Source organism: Brassica oleracea, chromosome C9, assembly GCF_000695525.1.
Source record: "Brassica oleracea var. oleracea cultivar TO1000 chromosome C9, BOL, whole genome shotgun sequence".
NCBI lineage: Eukaryota > Viridiplantae > Streptophyta > Magnoliopsida > Brassicales > Brassicaceae > Brassica > Brassica oleracea.
The window spans coordinates 52,212,422-52,235,973 of NC_027756.1; the positions used below are offsets into that span (position 1 = coordinate 52,212,422).

General features: G+C 36.8%; 6 protein-coding genes and 1 non-coding gene across 7 annotated transcripts; 6 read left to right on the forward strand and 1 right to left on the reverse strand.

Annotated features, from left to right (window-relative positions):
• Positions 1-2,066: 2,066 nt before the first annotated feature.
• LOC106315707 (protein EMSY-LIKE 2) lies at positions 2,067-4,474 on the forward strand. The gene is made up of 11 exons (XM_013753510.1): positions 2,067-2,235; positions 2,274-2,341; positions 2,561-2,669; positions 2,740-2,849; positions 2,929-3,034; positions 3,115-3,288; positions 3,396-3,464; positions 3,551-3,760; positions 3,836-3,904; positions 3,990-4,053; positions 4,218-4,474. Exons 3-11 carry the CDS (start codon positions 2,583-2,585, stop codon positions 4,262-4,264), a joined length of 936 nt encoding a protein of 311 aa, XP_013608964.1. The 5' UTR covers positions 2,067-2,235; positions 2,274-2,341; positions 2,561-2,582; the 3' UTR covers positions 4,265-4,474.
• A 386-nt stretch (positions 4,475-4,860) lies between these two features.
• Positions 4,861-5,712, forward strand: LOC106316655 (18 kDa seed maturation protein). The gene is made up of 2 exons (XM_013754534.1): positions 4,861-5,047; positions 5,135-5,712. Exons 1-2 carry the CDS (start codon positions 4,961-4,963, stop codon positions 5,525-5,527), a joined length of 480 nt encoding a protein of 159 aa, XP_013609988.1. The 5' UTR covers positions 4,861-4,960; the 3' UTR covers positions 5,528-5,712.
• Positions 5,713-6,345: 633 nt separating this feature from the next.
• On the forward strand, positions 6,346-8,258 carry LOC106316383 (probable protein phosphatase 2C 68). Its single transcript, XM_013754258.1, has 4 exons — positions 6,346-6,817; positions 7,030-7,394; positions 7,661-7,897; positions 7,965-8,258. Exons 1-4 carry the CDS (start codon positions 6,514-6,516, stop codon positions 8,208-8,210), a joined length of 1,152 nt encoding a protein of 383 aa, XP_013609712.1. The 5' UTR covers positions 6,346-6,513; the 3' UTR covers positions 8,211-8,258.
• Positions 8,259-8,360: 102 nt separating this feature from the next.
• LOC106316382 (probable L-type lectin-domain containing receptor kinase S.5) lies at positions 8,361-10,387 on the reverse strand. The gene has a single exon (XM_013754257.1). It carries the CDS (start codon positions 10,359-10,361, stop codon positions 8,403-8,405), a length of 1,959 nt encoding a protein of 652 aa, XP_013609711.1. The 5' UTR covers positions 10,362-10,387; the 3' UTR covers positions 8,361-8,402.
• Positions 10,388-15,352: 4,965 nt separating this feature from the next.
• Positions 15,353-15,436, forward strand: TRNAY-GUA. Its single transcript is given in 2 exon segments — positions 15,353-15,389; positions 15,401-15,436. It is a non-coding gene; the product is annotated as a tRNA-Tyr (tRNA).
• A 709-nt stretch (positions 15,437-16,145) lies between these two features.
• LOC106313656 (peroxidase 54) lies at positions 16,146-17,952 on the forward strand. Its single transcript, XM_013751526.1, has 4 exons — positions 16,146-16,468; positions 16,612-16,803; positions 16,990-17,155; positions 17,253-17,952. The coding sequence occupies exons 1-4, from the start codon at positions 16,235-16,237 to the stop codon at positions 17,735-17,737; spliced, it is 1,077 nt and encodes a 358-aa protein (XP_013606980.1). The 5' UTR covers positions 16,146-16,234; the 3' UTR covers positions 17,738-17,952.
• A 1,908-nt stretch (positions 17,953-19,860) lies between these two features.
• Positions 19,861-21,531, forward strand: LOC106315978 (peroxidase A2). Its single transcript, XM_013753833.1, has 4 exons — positions 19,861-20,160; positions 20,246-20,437; positions 20,710-20,875; positions 20,963-21,531. The coding sequence occupies exons 1-4, from the start codon at positions 19,921-19,923 to the stop codon at positions 21,379-21,381; spliced, it is 1,017 nt and encodes a 338-aa protein (XP_013609287.1). The 5' UTR covers positions 19,861-19,920; the 3' UTR covers positions 21,382-21,531.
• The last annotated feature ends 2,021 nt before the right edge of the window (positions 21,532-23,552 follow it).

The following is a 23,552-nucleotide window of genomic DNA, read 5'->3' on the forward strand; positions in this document are numbered from 1 at the left end:
GGTAAGAAGCCTTTGCTGGTCAGTTTCACTGATTCTGACATGTCTGGAGATGCTGATTCTAGCAAGTCTACTTCGGGTTACTTGGTAACATTTGCGGGTGGAGCTGTGGCATGGCAGTCAAGGCTTCAAAAGTGTGTTGCACTATCTACCACTGAGGCAGAGTTCATTGCCGCAACTGAAGCTTGTAAAGAGTTGTTGTGGATGAAGAACTTCTGTGAAGAGATCGGTTTCAAGCAAGAAAAGTATGTGTTGCTTTGTGATAGTCAAAGCGCTATTTGTCTCGGGAAGAATTCTACATTTCATTCGAAGTCAAAACACATTCAGAGGAGGTATCATTGGATACGTGATGTGGTTGCTTCCAAGGAAGTGGAACTTGAGAAATTTCATACGGATGATAATGGAGCTGATATGATGACGAAGTCATTACCGAGGGGGAAGCTTGAGGTATGCCATGAGATAGCCATGCTCTCTTGTTGTTGTTGTTTGTGTTGGAGATATCTCTTTGTAGCTAGACTCTCTGTTCTGTTCAGGCTGTTGAACAGGGAGGACGTGGTTGTACTCATACCATTTATATAGTGGATTTTTGAGTGGACTACGGTCCCGTGGTTTTTCCTTCTCACATCGAGGAGGTTTTCCACGTAAAAATGTGTGTCTCATTTACGTTTTTCTGCATATTACATCACGCCATCGTCGAAGTATTTTCTTCACAGGTTCACACAAGGTCAGGGGAGCACGACCATTAGTATTTCCGATGCGCCGTGTGACTTTCCCCAACAAATGTTAGTTTTGATCTCTCTTGAAAGTATTTTTTTTGAAATTATGGGCAAGACTACTGCATATCCATTTATGTAGCTGTCTAGGCCTAAACATCCCCTATATATTAATTGAAAAACATTACAACTTCTTTTTGTAGTCATATGTCATCACTAGGATAATTCTTAAATTACTAGAAAAATGAGTTGGTCCATCTAATTATATAATAAGTTTTTTATTAAATTAACCATAAACTAATTATTAGTGTTCTTTATTATTTTTTTAAACATATATATGACAATCAATGATTTTGAATAATAAAGATTTGATAAAAATTAGTTTATCTTATATCATATTTGTATATGTTATATTTTGAATTTTAAAAATGACTATAAATTACTAAAATTGTTAAAAGTCTCACATTCAAATTTTGTGATCCATGGTTAAAATTTTTTTTATGACAAAATACAAATGATTACAAAATCATATAAGTAAAAAATCTAATTTAATTAATTATTAAGATTAAAAGAGATATATGTATATATATTGTTTTAAATAAAACTATATACCACATAAAATACATAAATATTTTTAATTTCGAAATTTACTTTGAAATTGTTTTTTGATAAAATCTTTGAACTAACATTGACAACTTATTTTTTTTAAAAAATATAAATTACTAAAACTATTAATCCCACAATGTTATTAGTAAATTAAAGTTTTTGTTATAAAATATACAAATGTTCAAAAAACCATTGAGTAGAAAGCCTTATTTAATAGATATTAATATTAAAATATACTATGTATGTTAATATCATTTAAATTTAATTAATATCCTATCAAATAAAAAAAATATTGTTTGGATTAATAAAATTGATTTATATGATTGCACCAATTTAATTATATATATAATAGTTGCTGACTTTTAATTATTCAATATATATTTATTATTTTATAATATATAAAAATATATAATACGTAAAATAATTTATATATAATGTTCATCCCACGCAATCTAGCAGAGACTACAATCTCTACTTGGGTGAGACCAAAAACACGTAACTAGGAAAACTAAACCAGACCTAATTAGATTACTGATTCAATTAAACTAAAAACTTGTTTGGTAGATGCCAAAAAAAAAAAAAAAGAAATTTGTTTGGGTAACATCATTTTAAACGTAGCAATATTGGGCCTAAAAGGCCCAATTAATCATAGGCCCAAAAATTCATTAAACACGAACGTGTCATCTTGTCTTTAAAAATAAACTAACGCTTCAGTCCAAAACTAGTTCATCTCAACTTGTACTTCCCCCGTCGTCGATCCTCTCTCTCTCTCTCTCTTTATCGCACGCTGTGCCCAGCCCAACACACACACTGCACTTCCGCTTTCAAAAGATCAAATCTCTATCCACAGCACAACCGTTTCTTACAACAAAAAAAAAAAAAAAAGTGTCAAAACTTATTTCAATTTCTCGTTAGATCCCTACGATTTACACTGCCATCACCTCGCACGTCGGATCCCATCGACCCTCTCCGTTAGGAGTCAATCTGTCATCTTTGCAATTTTCCGACAGCATTCTGAAACCTCTGTAAGTCAATCTCTCTAACCTTTGGTAATTGCTAATTAGTTTGAACCCCCGATTTGTTTCTTTCTCTGTGTTAAATAGTGTTTTTTTTCTTTCGTTCATTGAGAGATCTAACGGTTCAAGGGTTTTTGATTCCACCAGCTTCAGTCTTTAGATTGTGTGGTTAATTAGTCTGTTTACGTTAGTGATATAACATAAGTGTGTGTTTCTTCTAAATGACAGGGAAAAAAAAGTCTTTATTTGGATGGAAGTGGAGATTCATATACTTGAGCAGGAAGCTTACTGTGCTGTGTTAAGGGCTTTTAAAGCTCAGTCTGATGCAATCTCTTGGGTTAGATAAAAAAGACACTTCTTGAAAAAGTATGTACTTTCAATAGAGGTTTTGATTTTTGTATGATTAGGAAAAAGAAAGCATGATAACCGAGCTGCGTAAAGAACTGAGAGTATCTGATGATGAACACCGAGAACTCTTGACCAGTGTCCATAACGACGACATTATCAAAAAGATAAGGTCAAGAAGCTAAATGTTTTTTTTTACATGTGATCTTCGTAATATTGTGCTGTAATGATGGAACTGGACTACCAAACAGGGAGTGGAGACAGGGAGTTGTTAGGCATGCAAATAACCAGTCCCTTGATGTTCTTCCTGGTCCGGACTTTTCAGCTTCTCGGAAGAAACAGAAGACGTTTCAATCGGTAAGTGTTTCTTTTTTTTTTTAAATCTCTGTTACCATATAGTTTTGGTTATAAAAAAACATTTGTGATGTGCAATGCAGTATCCATCTATGGGTTCTACTAGAAGTAGGTCATTCAACAACCATCTAGTGTCTGGCGCCGTGTCAGCAGCCAATGAGCCTGCGGAAGCTCTAATTGGAAGAAAAGTGTGGACGAAATGGCCTGAAGACAACAGCTTTTATGAAGCAGTGGTCACACATTACAATGCAGTTGAGGTAAACTTCCTGTGCCTGAGAGTTAGAGACTTCTCTAGTTTAATTAATTCTCAGCTATGGTTTAGTTCTTAATTAATTCTGAGTTACAACTAATTGTTTTCTGACAGGGTCGCCATGCGTTGGTATATGACTTAAACACAGCGAATGAAACATGGGAATGGGTTGATCTTAAGGAGGTAATCTTGAAATGGATTGACGTAGTATGTAAATATGATTCCTGATCTGCAAGAATCTTAAGGACGTTGTTTTTTATGATTTGTAGATTCCACCGCAAGATATAAGATGGGGTGGAGAGGAGAATGGGGCAGCTTTAAATGCAGGACATGGGAGTCGAAGAACCTTAAGCAATGGTGGTCTAGGGAGATTGCCAATGACTCAGCCAAGAAGAGACCATCTAGTAGCACAAAACGGTGGCGGGAGGAAGCTTTTCGATGAGATCGAACTGTTCAACACAGACTCACTTGTGAAAGAGGTAAGCATCTCTATGTCTCTCCGTGGATGAGTTTTAACATTTTGCTTAGTCTGAAGTGTTTTTGCGTCGCCTTAGGTGGAGAGAGTTTTTGATTCTAATCTTCCTGACCCGCACGAGCTTGATAAGGCCAAGAAGCTACTCAAGGTCAGAGACGTAACAAGAACGCTTTATTATTTATATAAACGATTGATCAAAAGTGAAACTTGGTTGCTTTTATTGGATGATGCAGGAACATGAACAGGCGCTTGTTTCTGCCATTGCAAGGCTTGCGGATGCTTCTGATTTCGAAAGCGGTAAGAAACATTAAGGGAGGGCTTTGTATATGACCTGAGAATAAGTTTATTGCCTATTCAAATCACATTGTTTGTCAGAACGACTCAATGTCTTTGTTTCATTACAAGACCAGTGATGTTATTGTTTTTTTTTATCTTGGTTTTGTGTGTTGCTGCTGAACCAGATGGAGAAGAAGCGTATATGCATGAGCTTCCAGTGCATGAGGGATAACAGTGGATAAAGAAAAGAGATTCGCCCATCAAACCTTAGCACACTCTTTTTATGTCCTTCACGTATAGCAAACCGAACAAGTTCCTCCGAAAATGAAAATATTATGTATTGGTTTCAAAATGTATTAAAATAACCGTTAGAAATTTTGTTTGTAAAAACACGTTAATTATTTTTCAAATTTCTTAATAATTTATGTGACCATCAGGTCTATCCATCAAGATTATGCTTTACCTTTGTGGTTAACGTTAAATTTGCAACATGTATCGAATCAGTGATGACGAACGTGCCAAAAGCCTAATGGTGTAGTTAGATTTTTGGTGTATACGCGGCGGACGTATAAAACAGCTATAACTAATAACTCTTTCCACCACTAACCAAAGCCTAACACGCGTCAACATGCGAACTGCTCTACGGCTCTACCGCTACGTACACGTGCATGACAAAGAGCTGCAACACAAAGCATACCACCTCTTGCTTCGTGACACGTCTAGCTGACGTGTTGCCAAATAGCGTAATTAAATAATAATCACAGTTACCGACTATAGTACTATACTACCACGTGGCTTTGGCAATGCCTATATTATGTGACATGCTCACCGAGCAAAGCATTGAACAACAACAATTCTCGAAGAATCTTAAGCTATCTTTTTGTAACGTCTTTGAATTTCACTAAGAGAGAAAAAAAGTTAGAAGAAAATGCAGTCGATGAAGGAAACAGCTTCGAACATCGCAGCTTCTGCGAAGTCTGGCATGGACAAGACCAAAGCCACCTTGGAGGAAAAGGTATGTTTACTGTAATTGTGTTTATCATTTAAGCAAAATGATTTTCTTTTGATGATAAATAATGGTATGTTGTATTTGGTTTCGTAGGCGGAGAAGATGACAACACGAGACCCTCTTCAGAAAGAGATGGCTACACAGAAGAAAGAAGGGAGGATCAATGAGGCTGAGATGCAGAAGAGAGAAGCGCGCGAGCACAACGCTGTCATGAAAGAAGCCAGTGGAGCTGGAACTGGAACCGGTTTGGGAATGGGAACCGCTACTCACTCGACCACTGGACACGTCGGACATGGAACTGGGACCCATCAGATGTCGGCTTTGCCTGGTCACGGCACGGGGCAACCAGCGGGACACGTTGTGGATGGTACAGCCGTGACAGAACCGATAGGAACGAACACTGGAACTGGTAGGACCACCGCTCATAACACCCGCGTTGGTGGTGGCACCACTGGGTATGGAACCGGTGGAGGATTTACTGGATAAGACGTTTTGTCATTTGTTTTATGTTCTTGTCAACTTGTGCTTTGTGTGTTCATGTTTTTTTTTTTCGGTCCTACCTTTGTTTTTCTCGTAACCGTAGGACTTTGCTTTCGTGTGTGTTGTTTTTGGTCTGATGACAGACTTGACAGTTGTGGTTTTCTGAATAAAAGTGTTGTGTTTAATCTTCATATGTCAAAACTTGCCAATCATTAATGACGAAGTAGATGTTTTGTCCTTTCTTCCCATATGCTTTGAACATCATCTCTTCATTTTGAGTAACAGCTATCAATGACAAAAACGCTCATTTTTTTTTTAAATAAACATTTTAAGTGTAACATAGTGAAATTTACAAATTAAGAAGTAACATCAATTAAATGCAAGGTTTTTCAGAAATGTTTTTATTAAGTTTTGTGAGATAGTCGATCCTTTAGATATATGTGGTCAAAGGCTCCGGACATAAATTTAAAGAAACACAAAAGTAAACATATAATCGAAAACTGATAAAAGTAACTACGATGTCACTTATTTTTAAGTAATCTAAACGGATATTCCTATACTGATTCAGACTATTAATCTAATCCTATAATCTGACAATAATTACTCGCAATCATTATTCAAGCAGCATGAATCCGACATTGGTGTTTAGATAAAATTAATAAACTACAAATATCAATTAAACAGAATTTGGACTTTTGATTTTTAAGCAAATCAAGCAAAGACAACACAGATATAAAAAAAAAAAAACACACAGATATAAGACAACACAGATATAACGTGAGATCAACTTGCTAATTCACGTCAACGATTTTGATTAGATTACGTGAACTATGAATATAAAAGTAAAAAGGAGAAAAAAATAACAATATAACTGAAGTTAAAAGACTCAACTATAATGGCTCGTGTTCTCTTCACCTTAATCAGCTTCGATCCACCACATAATCTTTCTTTTTTTATCTTCCGGTGAGTCTCCGTTGGGAGGCAAGTGAAGTATGTCCTCCTCGTTGGTGAGAATGGTGCTTTTTTGTTTAAGACCGGTGCGGCGGTACGCTCTTATGATCAAGGACGATGAAGACGACAGTGATGGTCACGACGACTCGCTCCTTTGGTCTAGGGAACTACAGAGGCATTCTTTAGGTGATTTCTCCATGGCCGTGGTGCAAGGTAACGAGGTCATTGAGGATCACAGCCAAGTTGAGACTGGGAAAGGAGCAGTCTTCGTCGGAGTTTACGATGGTCACGGTGGTCCCGAAGCCTCTAGATACATCTCTGACCATCTCTTTGCCCATTTAATGAGTTTGTCTTTTCTCACTTTTGATGTTTTGCTCTGATGAACAGTGAACTGAATCTTGACTTTTCTTTTGGCATATTATCGTTGACCTTTTTTTTCTCTGTTGTTTGTTTCTACACTTATATTGCTTTTGTCTGTTTGCCACTTGTTTTATTCTTTTGTCTGAAAGTTAAATTGGTTTATTGGCTGTTTCTTGATTAAAACGTTACCTTTCTAGGAAATTCGAGAGAACGTGGTGTCATTACAGAGGAAACTCTTAGGGCTGCGTTTTCTGCAACCGAGCGAGGGTTCCTCACGCTTGTGCGAAGGACACGTGGATTGAAACCGTTGATTGCAGCCGCTGGATCTTGCTGTCTTGTCGGAGTTATCAGGAAAGGGACCTTGCTTATCGCTAACCTTGGTGATTCCCGTGCCGTGCTTGGCTACATGAGTAGGTCAAACAAGATTGTAGCTGAGCAATTGACGAGTGACCACAATGCTGCTCAGGAAGAAGTCAGACAAGAGCTTAGGTCATTGCATCCGGATGATGCGCGCATTGTTGTCCACAAACAGGGTGTGTGGCGCATCAAAGGAATCATTCAGGTTTGCAAGGCTATTCTTTTTTTTTTTTTGACAACTAGTGGCTATTCTTTAAACATAAGTTTCCAATTTATAAAAGAAAATTATATATATATATATATATATATATATATATAAAGTTCCCAAATTATAAAATAATTTTTTTTTTTTTTTTTTTTTTTTTTTTTTTTTTTTTTTTTGTAAATGTTTACCTCTAAATCTCAAATCAGGCAAATACATGGCTTATCAAACTCTAAGACGATGATCTTATTATGTTCCGTTTGGTGCAGGTATCTAGATCAATAGGTGATGCGTACCTGAAGCGCCCAGAGTTCTCTCTTGGTCCTTCGTTTCCACGGTTCCACCTCCCTGAAGGGCTACAAAGACCGGTTCTATCAGCAGAACCTTGCGTCTACACCAGAGTCTTACAAACAAGCGATAAGTTTGTGATATTCGCATCAGATGGACTCTGGGAACACGTGACCAACCAGCAAGCTGTAGAGATAGTCAATAAACATCCTCGTCCTGTACGTCCCTTTAAAAAGATATTCATACTATATTTATTTTGGGATCTCATTGACCTCAATAACACAGGGAATAGCCAGAAGGCTGGTGAGAAGAGCGATGAACATAGCAGCGAAGAAGAGAGATATAACGTACGATGATTTGAAGAAAGTGGAGAGAGGAGTTCGGAGATTCTTTCATGATGATATAACGGTGGCTGTGATATTCATAGACAATGAGCTTCTTATGGTGGAGAAAGCTACTGTTCCTGAGCTATCTATTAAAGGTTTCTCTCATACCGTTGGACCTTCCAAGTTCAGTCTCCTCTTCTCTTAAAAGAAAGTGTGTTTTTTTTTTTACATTTATTATATATTTTACCCCCGTAGTTGCAACATGTAGTTAATAAATATTCCAAAATATACTTTCATAGTATATGTTTTCAAATGGATGAATTGAAAAGCGTGATTCAAAATTACACTATTTAGATGAGTAGGAAAATAAAATGAATTCTTGATGAACAAACTAGTATCACCGGCCAGTTAGCTCAGTGACTGAATTGATCTGACTCCCTGTAAGAGAGTAGTCAACGTCACTAAACGATGGTGGCATGGCTGGCCACACGAAAGCTGGTCTCTCTGTAGGCACATCTGGTGGGCTGGTCTCACCCGTCAAGACCTTCAATACCGTTTTCATGGACGGTCTTTGGTTCGGGTTCGGGTGGCAACAAGCTAGTCCTAAGAGCAGAACACTCTTCATCTCATCTACATTAAACGAACTTCCCATTCTCGGATCAGCTGCATCCATGATGTTTTCATTTCTGTATAGTTCCCATAGCCAGTTCACAATGCTGTTGTTGTAATTGCTCTGGTTCTCCTTGTCCAACGCGTAACTCGGTTTCTTCCCAGAGACTACTTCAAGCATTAGAACTCCGAACGCGTAGACGTCTGTTTCAACCGTTGCTCTCCCGTTGAGGAAAGTCTCTGGAGCCATGTACCCTGGCGTTCCAGCGATCTCCTTTGTCGAATGGTGCGTCATCTCGCTTTGTTGTATCATCCTTGCAAGCCCGAAATCGCCGAGCTTCGCGTTGAAATCTGAGTCCAGCATCACGTTGCTCGCTTTGATGTCTCTGTGAAGTATCCTCTTGTCGCATCCGTTGTGAAGATACTCCAAAGCTTGAGAAAGCCCTCTTATAATGTTCTTCCTTGTCTCCCACGTTAGGTTTGATCTTGACTTGCCTTGCAAGAAAATGTATTTATCCAAGCTTCCGTTAGGCATGTACTCGTAAACAAGAAGATACTCCTTCCTCTCGTAGCACCATCCCAACAGCTTCACCAGGTTCCTGTGATTCAGGCTACCGATTGTCGTGATCTCGGATATGAACTCTTGCTTCCCTTGATGAGATTTCTCGGAGACTCGCTTCACAGCTATGTCTCTACCCTCCCACTTCCCCTTAAACACCATCCCAAACCCTCCTTGTCCGAGTTTGTTCTCGTGGCTGAAGTTCCCTGTTGCTCTCTTCAGCTCTCTCAGCTTGAACTTCTGAGGGTTCGTCGCGCAGTTATCAAGCTCAGCTTCTATATCAGGGCTTGTTTCTCCTGCCCTTGACCTAGATCGCAAGAACAGTAACCCTAAGATAGCTCCTATTACAACAAGACACACAATAGGGACAATAATCCAAAGCCATAACTTGTTTCCATCTCCATCTATCTGTAGACCTTCAAAACTCCATGACCGGACACAGTTCAGCTCCGTGTAATTGCTTGTTGATGCCGTGAATCCAACGTAAACCGCCTCTGGAAGAGAAGCTGAGAGATCTATAGCCCTAGAGAACACTAAGTTCCGTTGATTATAAACCACCGAGTTGTTTGTTGAGACGTAAACCGATAGATTGTTACCATCATACCGCACATGCGCGGTAAAGTCCACACCAGAATCGATCTTGATCCCTCGACCGGTCAAGGATTCTTGAACAACAGAGTTGATGTTGTTCACGTTTAGAGCCACATGGTTTCCATCAAGATCATCCGGGTGGCTCTGCCTTGTGTCGAACTCAACCGCAACGATCTTCGACCCGAGAGTCCTGTTTGTGGTTTCGTTGACCAGACCTAGCCACATACCCGAGCTGTTCTGAGGAGGGTTCGTCTCCGGTGTGAGTACAAAGGCTAAGCCTTCGCCTCCAGGGTCGGTTTGGTTCGAGATGTTGATAACGAAAGTTGTGTTGAACGTAGCTTTCTTGTCTTTGTTCCATAGCTTGAAAGGCTTATTGTAGAGAGCGCGGCCTGCATGGTTCGTGAGAGAGCCGCCACGGGTATCAGGAGTCACTTGGATCGCTCCAAGGACGATGTATGCGTTGTTTCTGATCAAGTCTAACTCATTGCTTGCTTCAAACGTAGGGAAATCGAACTCCAAGCATTTCACTTGTGTCTGGATCTTACAAGCTATTGTCAGAGTTAGGAACAGGAGCTTGCACGCTAGAGAGTTTTTCATTTTTGCAAGTGTTTTTGAGTTCAGAGCTCGAGAGATGAGCAATATTAAAACATTTAAGTGGTTTTTAAGGGAATATATATATAATTTTCAAAGGAGCTTTATCGTCAAACACCATACCTTCCTCGAAATCAGAGTCATACTAATGAACTAAAATAAATTTGGTTTTAACTTTTGGATAATAGGATAAATTTGGTTATACTTTTTCCGTTTCGATTTAATTGTCATCGTAGAAAAAAATTTCTGTTTCAAATAAGTGTCATTTTAGAGTTTCAATGCAAAATTTATTAATAAAATTTTTTATTTTATTTTTCTGTATGTTGAAATATAGTTAAATATATAAGTAACTGTGTTTTTATTTTGAAAATATACAAAATCTTATGTTTTATTAATTTATATGCATTGACTTAGAATGACAATTATAATAAAATGGACAAAGTATATTCAACAATAACAAAAAGAAAAGTCATTGTGCAAAATGTTGATTGTCTCGTCGCATTGGTAATATGGACAGCGACAAAAAAAAAGTTGACCTGTCCATATATTTAACGGCTTATTATTGGATTAGTATTACCATATTCAAATTAGTAAATTACTCCTACATGTTCCTCAGTTACGTGTTATTTGGAATAGTATTAAGTTGAAGTTTAGTATTATATATATATAAACTATAAGGTTTTGAAAATTTCTCAAGGACTTTTCAAATCAAAGAAAAAATACAAAAAGTCAAATCTTAGATATCCTTTAACATTTGTGACTATTACTGAAATATTGGGATATTTAAAATTATAAATTTGTGTGTAATTAGCTAAGTATTTTATGGTTAGAAATTGGCCAAATAAGAGAATTTATTGGATTACATATCAAAATCCAGATTGCTTTTTTTTTTGAAAAAAAGGCTTTCATATTTAAATTGCAATGCTGAAAATAAAGTTACAAGGCTATGAGTTTTGACATCATAGAGATCAAAGTAAAGCTTGGGAAAGAAAGATGAATTTCCAAATACTTAGGAGAAGATTGATTTATTTGGTCGTAAAATGAATTTCCAGACGAGATGAGTCAGCTCTACTGGTTAGAGCCTTGGGGGTCAATTGTCATGCTTCCGGGTTCGACGCCAGCCAGAGGCGAACTGCTCATCCCTGTCACTAAAGTGGATACTGGGCCTTCGGGCTCAGGGAAAAACCTCCCGGGTGAAGCTGGTCCGCTGCCTGACCGGGCCCAGGGAATGACCCGCGAAGCGGGGAACCCTGGATTATCAAAAAAAAAAAAATGAATTTCCAAATACTTAGGAGAAGATTTAAGTTTTCAGTAGATAAACTCTTCAGTATGTGTAAATATATGGCTTATTATTCCAAAATATCACTTACGGGGGATTCCTTGAATAAAATTTTATTCAGAAAATCATATATGTGATAGCATATGTTTAGAATTATGATTTTATTCTTTCAATCAGTTATATTCTCTCAGTTATTTCCTTTATGATTCATTTTATTTTATTTTTGGCTAAAGAACATACTATATATAATATACAAAAACCTACATCTTTAAGGAGGTACCTTTCTTTGCACAAGCTCACATGTGACGCTTCAGTTAAAGCTACAACATGTTCTTATTATAATGCATATTATCTTGCTACTGGCTTCAGAGGCTCTCAGCATCAAAGTTGATTATAATAGAGAAAGGAGATCAGTACAATAATCACCGAATTTTTCTTCTAGTTCTTTTAGAAAATAGGGTTGCATTCTTTCAAAAAAAAATATAGGGTTGCCATATCTTTACTTGAATTTCTGATTTGAAACACAGAGTACTATAACATGAGAAGTTTAGATACATCTTTTTTTTTTTTGGAAAAGAATATTGTAAAGAGGGTGGAATGACAATCTTTTATTTTTTCATCATTATAACAAAATCTCATGATCTCCTCCACCTGCGCGACAAAAATGCACGTAAACATGTTCAAATTGTTATCGTTTTAGACAATTTTTTTGTTGTTGCTAAATTACCGTTTTAGACAATTACTTATGAATACTCGAAAAATAATTAACCGTTAACTATGACGCTTCATCGTCGACGCATGTTGATTGTTGGATTATGTATCACTGCACGAAAACTTATAAAACACTGATGATTTTGAAGAAACTTTTTTGACCTATTAAGTATAAAATGAAATTGGGCAAAACCAACGGGGCTTGTGGTCTGGTGGTGATTAACTTGAGGATAAAAAACTTAATACAGTGAAACCACCAATGTTCGAGTCCTGGTCACTGAAAAATTAATATTTTGGCATCGCCAAGAACAAGAGACCGACACATGGCAACACGTAACTAAGTATAATTCAAAAAGAAATTGGGCAAAACCATAGCGAATAAATTATCAAAGAATAATTTGGACAGTCCAAAAGCATAACGAATTATTGAATTTAAAGGCACATGTGAGTTGGTAATGACATTCTCAAGTGTAAACCAAAGAGAATGAGCTCAAAAGATTTCGAATAATTGGATCTGATCGGCTAAAACAGTGTAGATGTGATCACTAAAGATGGAAAAGGAATAATAATGGCGGAGTTTGAGACACTTCTCACAAACTTAAATAAATTTGTAAAATAATAATTACAAAATTATTAAATCAAGAAAATAGCATTGATGACGACTAAAACAAAAATTTAAGTTGAAAATTGTAAATCATTTCTATAACAACACAATGTCACTAACTCGTTCCTTTTCCAGCTGCAGTTTCATGATTTCCATCAGTCACCAACAATAAGTCTATAATGAAGATGAAGTGAATGGTGAATGAACATCCAAAACCATCAGAAAAAAAACAGTGGGAGTCTTTAGATGCATGAGCCTAATGTGGATTCATACGTCGCAATACTCACACTGTAATAATGTGCGAGCACGTTGGAAAGCAATCTTGACTCTGGCGTGTGATGAAATGATTCTTTTGAAAAAGTTAAATTTTCATATTATTTGTCGGATAATAAAATTAAAGTACAAGAGAACACAATACATGACATGAGCCTTCTGAACTCGTAAGCTAACAACACAGCAGTTAAAATCTTACATAACCAGAACACTTCATAGAGATCTCCGATACCATTATCTATTATTCACTCTCACAACTTACTTGTTCTCAGCTCGCAATCTCTTGTTTGCCTTCTCCTTGTTCTTTCTTCGTCTCTTTCTAGAAAAGATCGAATCATTACACGGATTGTGTGCTGCTGCTGGAGCAGGAACAAACTCACCGATTTGCTGAGAAGCTGGTTTAGTTGCCTCTTGAAACTTGATTTTTCCTGTTGTGGTTCTGAGACTAATGGTGAAGTTCTTGGCATATTCACATAAGAACACCTTGAAATGGTCTCTGCTGAAGTTATTGGCAGAGGTACATAAGAAGACCTTGAAATGGTCACTGCTCCAGGAAGATGACCAGACACACATTGTGTATCATCCAACAAGACTCCTGGACCACCTTGCTTCTCTGTCTGAGGCAGTGAAGTTTTGTTGACTTTGTTCTCTATCTGAGGCAGTGAATTTACTAAATCTTGCTTCTTCTTCCTGACTAAGATTCCAGAACTCCCTTGCTCCCCTATACTATTAGCATGTAAGTTTATCGATAAGGCCTGCTGAGTAAAGGGCCATTACATCACCATTAGAAGTGGTAGCCTTGAACTCGTTGCTAGTGACAGAACAATCCTTAAAGACAGCACAAGCACTAAACTTGGAGTAGAGTACTTCAGAAATCTGTGTACCATAGATAGGATCATCTATAGCAATTTTAACAGTATTCATTAGCCAAACAAAACTGAAACATACCAAAAAGGTAAATAAATCTCCCATTGGTCTCTTCGCGTTTAAGAGAATATAAAGGTGGTTACCTAAAAGGGAGAGGATAGCTGAAAGTGCAGCTAGTTGTTCATCTTCTTTCTTATTCTTACCACATTCACCTTTATAACATGTGCCGTTTAGTACCAAAGAGGAAACAAAGACATGAGCCATCTCAACTTGAACTGTCTCATATACAAATTCCACCTCTATCTTGTCAATAAACTCATTTAATATCATCTTGCAACGTGTTTTTTCCTGACATACGAGCTGCATAAGACCAAAACCGAATTACTTGTAAGACAAGCCATCACTCCTACTCATAAATAGATGCAATGAAACGCAAGTAAACATAAAAAAACCTTGCGGAGATCTGTCGCCAGGCCCGGCTTTGAGGGTGTGCCCACAGTACTTTTGCACAGGGCCCAACATTGGTTTTGCTAATTTTCTATAGAATTTAGGGCCCTAAAATTTTTAAAAAGACAGGGCCCAATAATTTTAACAATTTTACTTTATCAAAAAAACATTTTTTAAAAATATAGGACTAGCACTGAGCCCTCGATCCCTATGAGACGGGCCTGTCTGTAGCATGAGATGTATCCTCATTGAGTAGATGTTGTAATGCAAGAGCTTAGCAGCATCTTGCTCTGCTGATCTACGGTTCGTGAGTGTACTCGAGGAGGAGGTAAAGGTCTTTCCACCGACAGAACCGGTACATGCAAATGTAGTTTTATAAACTGGAAGAGGTGTGTTTAGTCTCTGACAGTAAGAGTTTAAGTCATTCTTATGACTCAGAATCTCAGATTCTCCATAACTCCTACAAAAAAATGAAGAAGCAACATGCAGAGATTTATGAGATCATGCAAGATTGGAGTAAAGCAACAAGATTTAAACAAGTAGGAACAGGGGAAATTGAGATATTGTCCACCGAGGAAGACCTTAAGGCTAATGAGAGGACGAAAGCTAATGAATATTTTACATGTAGGACGAGTCTCGGACGAAGTCTCAGAAGGGGGTTGAACCTTAGGCTTTAGCGGCATGGAGGATGTGACTTGTGACGGAGATGCATCGGTCGGTGGTGAGAGAGGTCGTGTCAGTGTACTATTTCGGACACATATTGGCGAAAGTCTGACAGAGTTATCTTTTATAAGATAAGATAGCACATAACCAGAACCGACCGTAGCTCAGTTGGTAGAGCGGAAGACTGTAGTTGTTGCTGTGATCTTTAGGTCGCTGGTTCGATTCCGGCAGGTCGGATTCCTTTTTAGAATATACTTTACTTATGATATGATGATTTTTCCTTTTATTTATAATAATACTTTGAATATCTATTTCTGGTGTTTGTGCTTTGTTTATGTTTTCTATTTCTCTTTCTTACTTGTTCTTTTTGAACCTTGGATATTACCTCTTACTTGAGTTTAGATGTTTAAAAAAAAATCTATTTAAATACAAATACTCATAGGCATGTTTGTTTAACGTGAATACTGAACGTGGTGTAATCTAAGTATAACTTTAGACATGCTCAAGGCTAGTATCTAACATAATATCTAACTACTAAAAAAAGAAAATAAATAGAGAAAGAGCCAAAGAGGAGAGAGTTCTTTTTTTTTGTGACACAGAGGAGAGAGTTCACAAGTAGCAAAAAAAAACATTAGATTATAGAGATCTAAACTGCTATTATTAGTATAGTTTATACATTGTGGTCCATAGTTTCCGTCAAAATCAGCTGTAAAGCCCTAACAACTCTTCCACAGATTAGTTACTTTTCGTAGAATGTGAGTATGTGGCTAAGAAAAGAATCTAGAAGACTCGACTTTTAAATAAAAATCGATTAAAAACACAAGAACGTGCTACAGTATATGAAAATCTAGAAGGGTCACATCTTCTCATTTTTTGACTTGGTAAACAAACACGCCATTGAATATTGGGTGAAGCACGCAGCTTTTTTCTTATATAATGACTTATCAACTCATTAGATAATCCTAAGTTCAGAATCAATAAGTAAAACGAGAAAACTAATCAAAACTCTTTTTCATTATTTGCAAAAACTAATAAATGGCTGTAACAAACTCGTCTGCTACTTGTAATGGTTTGTTCATCATCAGCCTTCTTGGTATCGTTTCTTCACTGTTTGGGACATCATCTGCGCAGTTAAACGCAACGTTTTACTCCGGCACTTGCCCTAACGTCTCTGCCATCGTTCGCAGCACTATTCAACAAGCTCTTCAGTCTGACCCGAGAATCGGAGCCAGCCTTATCCGCCTTCATTTCCACGACTGCTTTGTTAACGTAATTTAAGCTCTCTAGATAACTCATCTTGATAGGTTGTTGAGAAAAAAAAAAAGATAAACTTATCTTGATTTTCTTTTGTGCTAACTAGTCTCGTCTTTGTTACACTAAACCTCTACTATGCTTCTTTACTTTTTAAAAAGGGTTGCGACGGTTCGCTCTTGCTTGACGACAGCGCAACCATCCAGAGCGAGAAGAACGCTGTACCCAACGCAAACTCAACAAGAGGATTCAATGTTGTGGATGATATCAAAACTGCCCTCGAGAATGCTTGTCCCGGCATCGTCTCTTGCTCGGACATTCTAGCTCTTGCCTCTGAGGCCTCCGTGTCTTTGGTAATAAAAACAACTGACTTGACATATCACACATACGTGGGCCCACTTTGGGCCTGTCTGTCTGGGTGGAAAAGAAATACGTTTTTTTAACATCCCAAATATTTTTACTTTTTTACGGCACACTAATACTTACCTATATATGTTCACATTTATCTATACAAATAAACATGATTGAACAATCTTCAGGCAGGAGGGCCTACATGGACTGTGTTACTAGGACGAAGAGATGGTCTCACCGCGAACCTGTCTGGGGCGAACACGGGCCTTCCATCTCCTTTTGAAGGCATCACCAACATCACAGCTAAATTTACAGCTGTCGGGCTGAATACAACCGATGTAGTAGTCTTATCTGGTAAATTAATAATGGACACGTTTAGTTACTTGTGTCTTTCTTGAAAGCAAATTAAACCCTAACTTATGCTAATTTCTTGTGGTTTAATGTGTATTAGGAGCGCATACGTTTGGACGTGCAGCTTGCGCAACCTTCAACAATAGACTATTCAACTTCAATGGAACAGGAAGTCCAGACCCGACTCTGAACTCAACACTTCTCAGCAGTCTTCAACAGCTATGTCCTCAAAACGGCAACGCATCAGTAGTCACTAATCTTGATCTGAGCACACCTGATGCTTTCGATAACAATTACTTCACCAACCTTCAGAGCAACAATGGTCTTCTTCAGTCAGACCAAGAACTGTTATCTGACACCGGTTCTCCCACCATCCCTATTGTTACTTCCTTCGCAAGTAACCAAACTCAGTTTTTCGAGGCGTTTGTTCTGTCCATGATCAAAATGGGGAACATTAGTCCGTTGACTGGGAGTAGTGGAGAGATTAGACAAGACTGTAAGGTGGTTAATGGACAATCCACCACTCAGGCAATTGAGTTAAGGTCTGGCTCTGCTGAGAAAGCAGTGAATTTAGCAGAAATGTGAAAAATGCGAAGACTAGTTTCACCGTTTGTTTATCACATATGAATAATTATTCGAATAAGCTGAATCATTTTCGTACAAAAATGGTTGGGGAAAACTGTGTGGTGACCTAGTAGAATTATATTTTGCACTTATGAGGTTTTAATAATCTCAAATATGTTTTTATGCTAAATACATGGATGTATCACATATTTTTATAATAAACTACATACAATCTAGTGGATGGAGTCATGTAGATCATGTCAATTATGAATTGACGTATAAGTCAATTTTGGAAAAACTATAAAGTCATGAGAATTATCATTACAGCAAAAATTAGCGTTGAATTTCAAACTTACTTTGTTGAACAATTTACAATACTCAAATTTTCTTTTGGGGTTTAGCGTTATTATCTACCCAATAATGCATCAGTTTTAATTTAAAATATATTTTTCTGTGTCAATATGTACAGTTTTAGAAGAACTGTTTGCTTCAAAATAAATGTCAATATAAAAATCTAATGTAATACAATATTTGTTATCAAAAATCCAGGTTAATCATTACACTATTGGAAATTAATGAAATAGAATAATTTTAAGAATCATGTGTTTGTAGGGGAATGAATCCATCAATGACATTTTCACATTGTGGAACCTTCATTTAGTTTGTTTTGAAGGTTCACTGAATGTTGAAAATGTCCTAGTTTTCCGTGATGATGGAAGCTTGGAAGGAGAATTGCTTCAGTTTTGGCTTTTATTTAGCAAGTTTGATGGGAAATGTAGCCAACTGGGCCTTAAAACTATGTGTATTTTATTTCTCAGCAATTTTTATAGAAAAGCTTTACAATATAATATATATATATACATGTATATATGTGCTGTACATTTTTAAAATACTTTTAATTTTTAACGTAGTTAGTTATCACTATCAGATATACTCACTTAGTTTAACTTCATCATAGTAAAAACTACTTCTTCTATATCAGAAAAAATGCATGTTTTATGATTTTCACATTTATTAAAAAAACATACCAAATTTTAGTTACTAATGCATTATTTTTCGTGATTAACTATTTTCCACAACTTTTAACCAATATAATTTTAATAAACATATTTATAATTTTTAAGTTTACAATTTGCAATTAATTTATGTATTGAAAATGTTAAAAAATGTATTTTTTTGAAACCAACTTTTTTTCTAAAACATTCATCTTTCTGAAACGTAGGGTAATGAAATAGAAAAAAACTTTCAGAACTAACATTTATAGTAAATTTCAAGAATCATACGTTATAGTATATATGTTCTAAGCTCTTTCTAAGAGTCATAATCCATTATCCATACTCGAAAATCCGGAGCTAGTCACGCATCTGCGAACATAGGTTAATGTCAAAGGAACATCTCGAAAGTAAGACTTCTGGAGGTTCTTTATCAAAATCAGTGAAGTAACAACTCATTATAAAACACTTGATTATGAATCTATTTGTTTTCTCAAAAGTAATACAGCTGTAAAGGTCTAACAACTCTTGAAGGTAGCAGTTATTTTGCAGAAATGTGACTTATAAACTAATTTGTGTAGACTAAATAATGTGACTTATAAACTAATTTGTGTAGGCTAACTTTTTTAAAAGCATTTTTGAAATTCTGCCTATCAATGTGAGAATTGAGATCTTCATTCACATTCGTTTTTATATGAATTCTCAATATTAAACATGGGAATCAGAATGCATTAAAGATGATTAATTTCGATATATAATTTATATCATGTTTTAGTGTATTCCACTGTGAATGATATAAAGAAGAAAAAACAATCTTAATCACCAGAACGAGATATCGTCTCAAGAACGCAAAATCTGATATATTCTTATAGTATACACTATTTATAAATCCATTCACCAACCGCGTGGGAGGACTACAATAATGCAAGTGATGGAGAAGGTATAACCTAAAGACAAATAACTTTTAACTTAAGAAAATGTAGAGGCACCAGCTTATTTCTCATCTTTTGGACTTAGTACACAAACACACACGTTAATCTAGTTATTGGTTTAATTTAAAATCTTTCACTTTCATGACCAGCCAATATGTACGCGTTAATAAACTTTCCTGCCTATAAATATAATGATTTCAAAAGGATAGGAATACTCATAAGCTCCGCACCAATCATAGAAAAACAAAATTCAAAACTAGTTACTTCCAAAACCTAATTAATGGCTGTAACAAATACTCCTACTACTTGCGATGGTTTATTCATCGTAATCCTCACCACTCTCGTCATCTCATCTTCATTTTTTGGAACTTCAAATGCGCAGTTAAACGCAACGTTTTACTCCGGGACGTGCCCTAACGCCTCTGCCATCGTACGTACCACTATTCAGCAAGCCCTTCAGTCCGACTCTAGAATCGGAGCAAGCCTCATTCGTCTTCATTTTCACGACTGTTTTGTTAATGTATACTAATCTTTTCTCAATGCAACTCTTTAACGTTATGATCTTTTTGTCGCTTAAACCGATACTTTTCTTTATTTTCTAAAAGGGGTGTGACGCATCGATCTTGCTTGACGACAGTGGAAGCATCCAGAGCGAGAAGAATGCTGGCCCGAATGCAAACTCGGCCAGAGGATTCAACGTTGTCGATAATATCAAGACTGCCCTTGAGAATGCTTGTCCCGGCGTTGTCTCTTGCTCTGACATTTTAGCTCTTGCCTCAGAAGCCTCAGTTTCTTTGGTAATAACACATTCTTAATAAGACATCATATAATACAAATTCTCACTAGTTCAAAAATAAATAATATATATGCTCACTATCACTGTCGGTTTTAGGCACAGTCCAATAAACATTAACCTTAACCTCGAAAATTTTAAATAATAATTTAGAGAGACACAAATCTCTAAATTATTAACAAGATATTATTAAAGTTTTTACTAATTTTCTATAGCTTCCAAAATCTGATAGCATGTTCACATTCATCTATATAAATTTACGTGGTTGAACATCAGTCAGGAGGGCCTTCATGGACTGTATTACTGGGCAGAAGAGATAGTCTCACAGCAAACCAAGCCGGGGCAAATTCGTCAATTCCTTCTCCATTTGAAAGCCTTAGCAACATCACGTCTAAATTTTCAGCTGTCGGGCTAAATACAAATGATCTAGTAGCCTTATCTGGTAAAATATATCTACATGTTTAGTTAACTTGCGGAAAAAGTAAACAAAACCCTAACGCAATTCTTTTTTTGTTATATCTACGTATAGGCGCACATACGTTCGGACGTGCTCGATGTGGAGTGTTCAGTAACAGACTATTCAACTTCAGCGGCTCGGGAAATCCTGACCCAACTCTAAACACGACGCTTCTAAGCAGTCTTCAACAGATATGTCCTCAAAACGGCACCGGATCAGGAATCACCAATCTTGATCTGAGCACACCTGATGCGTTTGATAACAATTACTTTACCAACCTTCAAAGCAACAACGGGCTTCTTCAGTCAGACCAAGAACTGTTCTCTACCACCGGTTCAGCCACGATTGCGATTGTTACTTCCTTCGCAAGTAACCAGAGTCTGTTTTTCCAGGCCTTTGCTCAGTCCATGATCAACATGGGGAATATTAGTCCCTTGACAGGGAGTAGTGGAGAGATAAGACTAGACTGTAAGAAAGTAAACGGAAGTTGATTTCCTTCAAGCTCTTTAGCTTTTTGTTTACCATTTGCAAGCTCTGGTTAAATAAACCGTTTTGCTTTTCATTAAAAAAAATATTCCAAGAAGCTCGATCACTTAAAATATGTGGTTTCTTTGAATCTTTAAAAGACATTTTAATGATAATTGATTGCCAAATATCAAATCTGCAGATCACTCATCTGGATATCAAATTTTTAACTTCAAATTGCATTGTCAAAATTCAGATATTTATTTAACTGTTGACTTTTTGTGGTAATATGAAAACCATTGAAACTATCAGCAATATGTAATCATCGTTTTTGTACAACTGTGTATATTCCTAGTTATAGTTTTAGATTTTTAGTTCATAAATCCTCAAGTAAAAATAGTAAATAAAAAGTCATCTCTTTAACTAAAAAAGATCAACTTTATCTCGTGGGCTCCAACAGAGAATTTATCATTGATGAAATATATATGAATAACCAATCAACAAAGACAACAAAAACCGTCCAACATGTAAATTGAATTATCAACCATCATGATACAGTCCTTGCTAAATGATTTCGCCGACATATAAGATTTACACTTGAAGTTTAGGAGAGACAGAAAATAATTCAGCAGGCTGATTTTCCGGCCAAGATATAAAGGAGTCCTCAAGAGTTCTTTTGGTGTTGTTGACACGAGGCAGAAGTAAGCTGCAAGACTTGAGAAGTAACCTGTAAAACTTGAGAAGAAAACTGCCAGACTTGAGAAGTAAGTTGTCAGATTTGAGAATTAAGCTAGAGACTTATAAGATTTTATAAGGATATATCAGGCTTTATAAGGATTACTATACTGGAGTATTTTATTGAAGAGAAGAAGAAGAGAGAACAAGACCGTTGAAGATATTTAAAAACAATGAATATTTTATTGTATTGTGTACTGAGATAACTTGTCTTTAAATACTTGTATCCAGATCTACAGTTAAATTGAGAAAACTATTCTCTCATTCTCTCTCTTACATTTTGAAATCTACATCTCTCTCGAACTTTCTCTTTCTCTCATGTTCTTCATGTTCTTCATTCCCCAGAAATAAAATCTCAATAATTTTATCATTCTAACATGGTATCAGAGCATTAAGCTCTTGAACCTCACAAAAGCTTCCGCAAATTTCTTTCTTTCTCAGATTATCTTCAAAATCTGTTGGATACATCATTTTATCCACTGGTCCAAAGGTCTTTCAAAAGAGAAGAACCTCACCAGAACTCAAGATAGAGGAGTACCCTATTCTCTGGAACTCAAGAAAGCTTCAGCCATATCAGGAAAAGCTTCATCAAAGTCCAGTTTATCTCAAAATCAGTAGGAACAATCTATTATCCACTGGTCCATATCTCTCCATGAGGGAAAACTCCAACATGGTGTTGTTTCCAGAGTACAAGAAGGCTAAGGAACAACATAAGAAGCGCAATATGCCAAGAAGAAGTGACTTGAATCAAGCTAAGAATGTAATCAAGGAGTTTGAGCATCCATCGATTCAAGGTCAAACCATATATTCATCTGTCATTGGTGGTTCAAATGAAGAAGGAACATGGTGAAGTACTGATAGTGCAGCCAACACTGATGGTCCATCAACCATGAGTGACCTACATTCTCTTATCCAAGCCTTTATCTCATCCAAGAAGGCTGGTACACACTCTCTTGACCCTAAACCTATCATTATAGATTCAGGAGCAAGCCATCACATGATTAGTGATAGGACCTTGATTAGTGATGTCCAGCCTGCCTCAGGGAATGTTCAAATAGCAAATGGTGATAAGATTAAGATAGAAGGGATAGGGAATGTTCAAATAGCAAATGTTCAACATGGGATTACTCACCAGACAAGTTGTCCTTACACTCCTCAACAGAATGGAGTTGCTGAGAGGAAGAACAAACATTTGATGGAGGTAGCAAGATCAATGATGTTCCACACGAATGTTCCAAAAAGATTCTGGAGTGATGCTGTGATGTCTGCTACTTATCTGATCAATAGAACTCCAACTAAAGTCCTCAACGACATGTCTCCTTTGGAGGTCCTAAACAAGACCAAACCGTGTTTGGACCACTTGCGTGTGTTTGGATGCCTCTGTTTTGTGATGATACCTGGGGAGCTGAGGAACAAGCTTGATGTTAAAAGCTCAAAAGCTATGTTCATTGGTTACTCACCA

Bases quoted from the DNA above. Each gene is read 5' to 3' on its own strand.
- LOC106315707 (XM_013753510.1), top strand. From the start codon at position 2,583: ATGGAAGTGGAGATTCATATACTTGAGCAGGAAGCTTACTGTGCTGTG. The intron at 3,035-3,114 runs GTAAGTGTTTCT...TGTGCAATGCAG, and splicing joins AACAGAAGACGTTTCAATCG to TATCCATCTATGGGTTCTAC. The intron at 3,465-3,550 runs GTAATCTTGAAA...TATGATTTGTAG, and splicing joins AATGGGTTGATCTTAAGGAG to ATTCCACCGCAAGATATAAG.
- LOC106316382 (XM_013754257.1), bottom strand. From the start codon at position 10,361: ATGAAAAACTCTCTAGCGTGCAAGCTCCTGTTCCTAACTCTGACAATA.
- LOC106315978 (XM_013753833.1), top strand. From the start codon at position 19,921: ATGGCTGTAACAAATACTCCTACTACTTGCGATGGTTTATTCATCGTA. The intron at 20,438-20,709 runs GTAATAACACAT...GTTGAACATCAG, and splicing joins CAGAAGCCTCAGTTTCTTTG to TCAGGAGGGCCTTCATGGAC. The intron at 20,876-20,962 runs GTAAAATATATC...ATCTACGTATAG, and splicing joins TGATCTAGTAGCCTTATCTG to GCGCACATACGTTCGGACGT.
- LOC106313656 (XM_013751526.1), top strand. From the start codon at position 16,235: ATGGCTGTAACAAACTCGTCTGCTACTTGTAATGGTTTGTTCATCATC. The intron at 16,469-16,611 runs GTAATTTAAGCT...CTTTTTAAAAAG, and splicing joins TCCACGACTGCTTTGTTAAC to GGTTGCGACGGTTCGCTCTT. The intron at 17,156-17,252 runs GTAAATTAATAA...AATGTGTATTAG, and splicing joins CGATGTAGTAGTCTTATCTG to GAGCGCATACGTTTGGACGT.
- LOC106316655 (XM_013754534.1), top strand. From the start codon at position 4,961: ATGCAGTCGATGAAGGAAACAGCTTCGAACATCGCAGCTTCTGCGAAG. The intron at 5,048-5,134 runs GTATGTTTACTG...TTGGTTTCGTAG, and splicing joins AAGCCACCTTGGAGGAAAAG to GCGGAGAAGATGACAACACG.
- LOC106316383 (XM_013754258.1), top strand. From the start codon at position 6,514: ATGTCCTCCTCGTTGGTGAGAATGGTGCTTTTTTGTTTAAGACCGGTG. The intron at 6,818-7,029 runs GTTTGTCTTTTC...TTACCTTTCTAG, and splicing joins TCTCTTTGCCCATTTAATGA to GAAATTCGAGAGAACGTGGT. The intron at 7,395-7,660 runs GTTTGCAAGGCT...CGTTTGGTGCAG, and splicing joins GCATCAAAGGAATCATTCAG to GTATCTAGATCAATAGGTGA.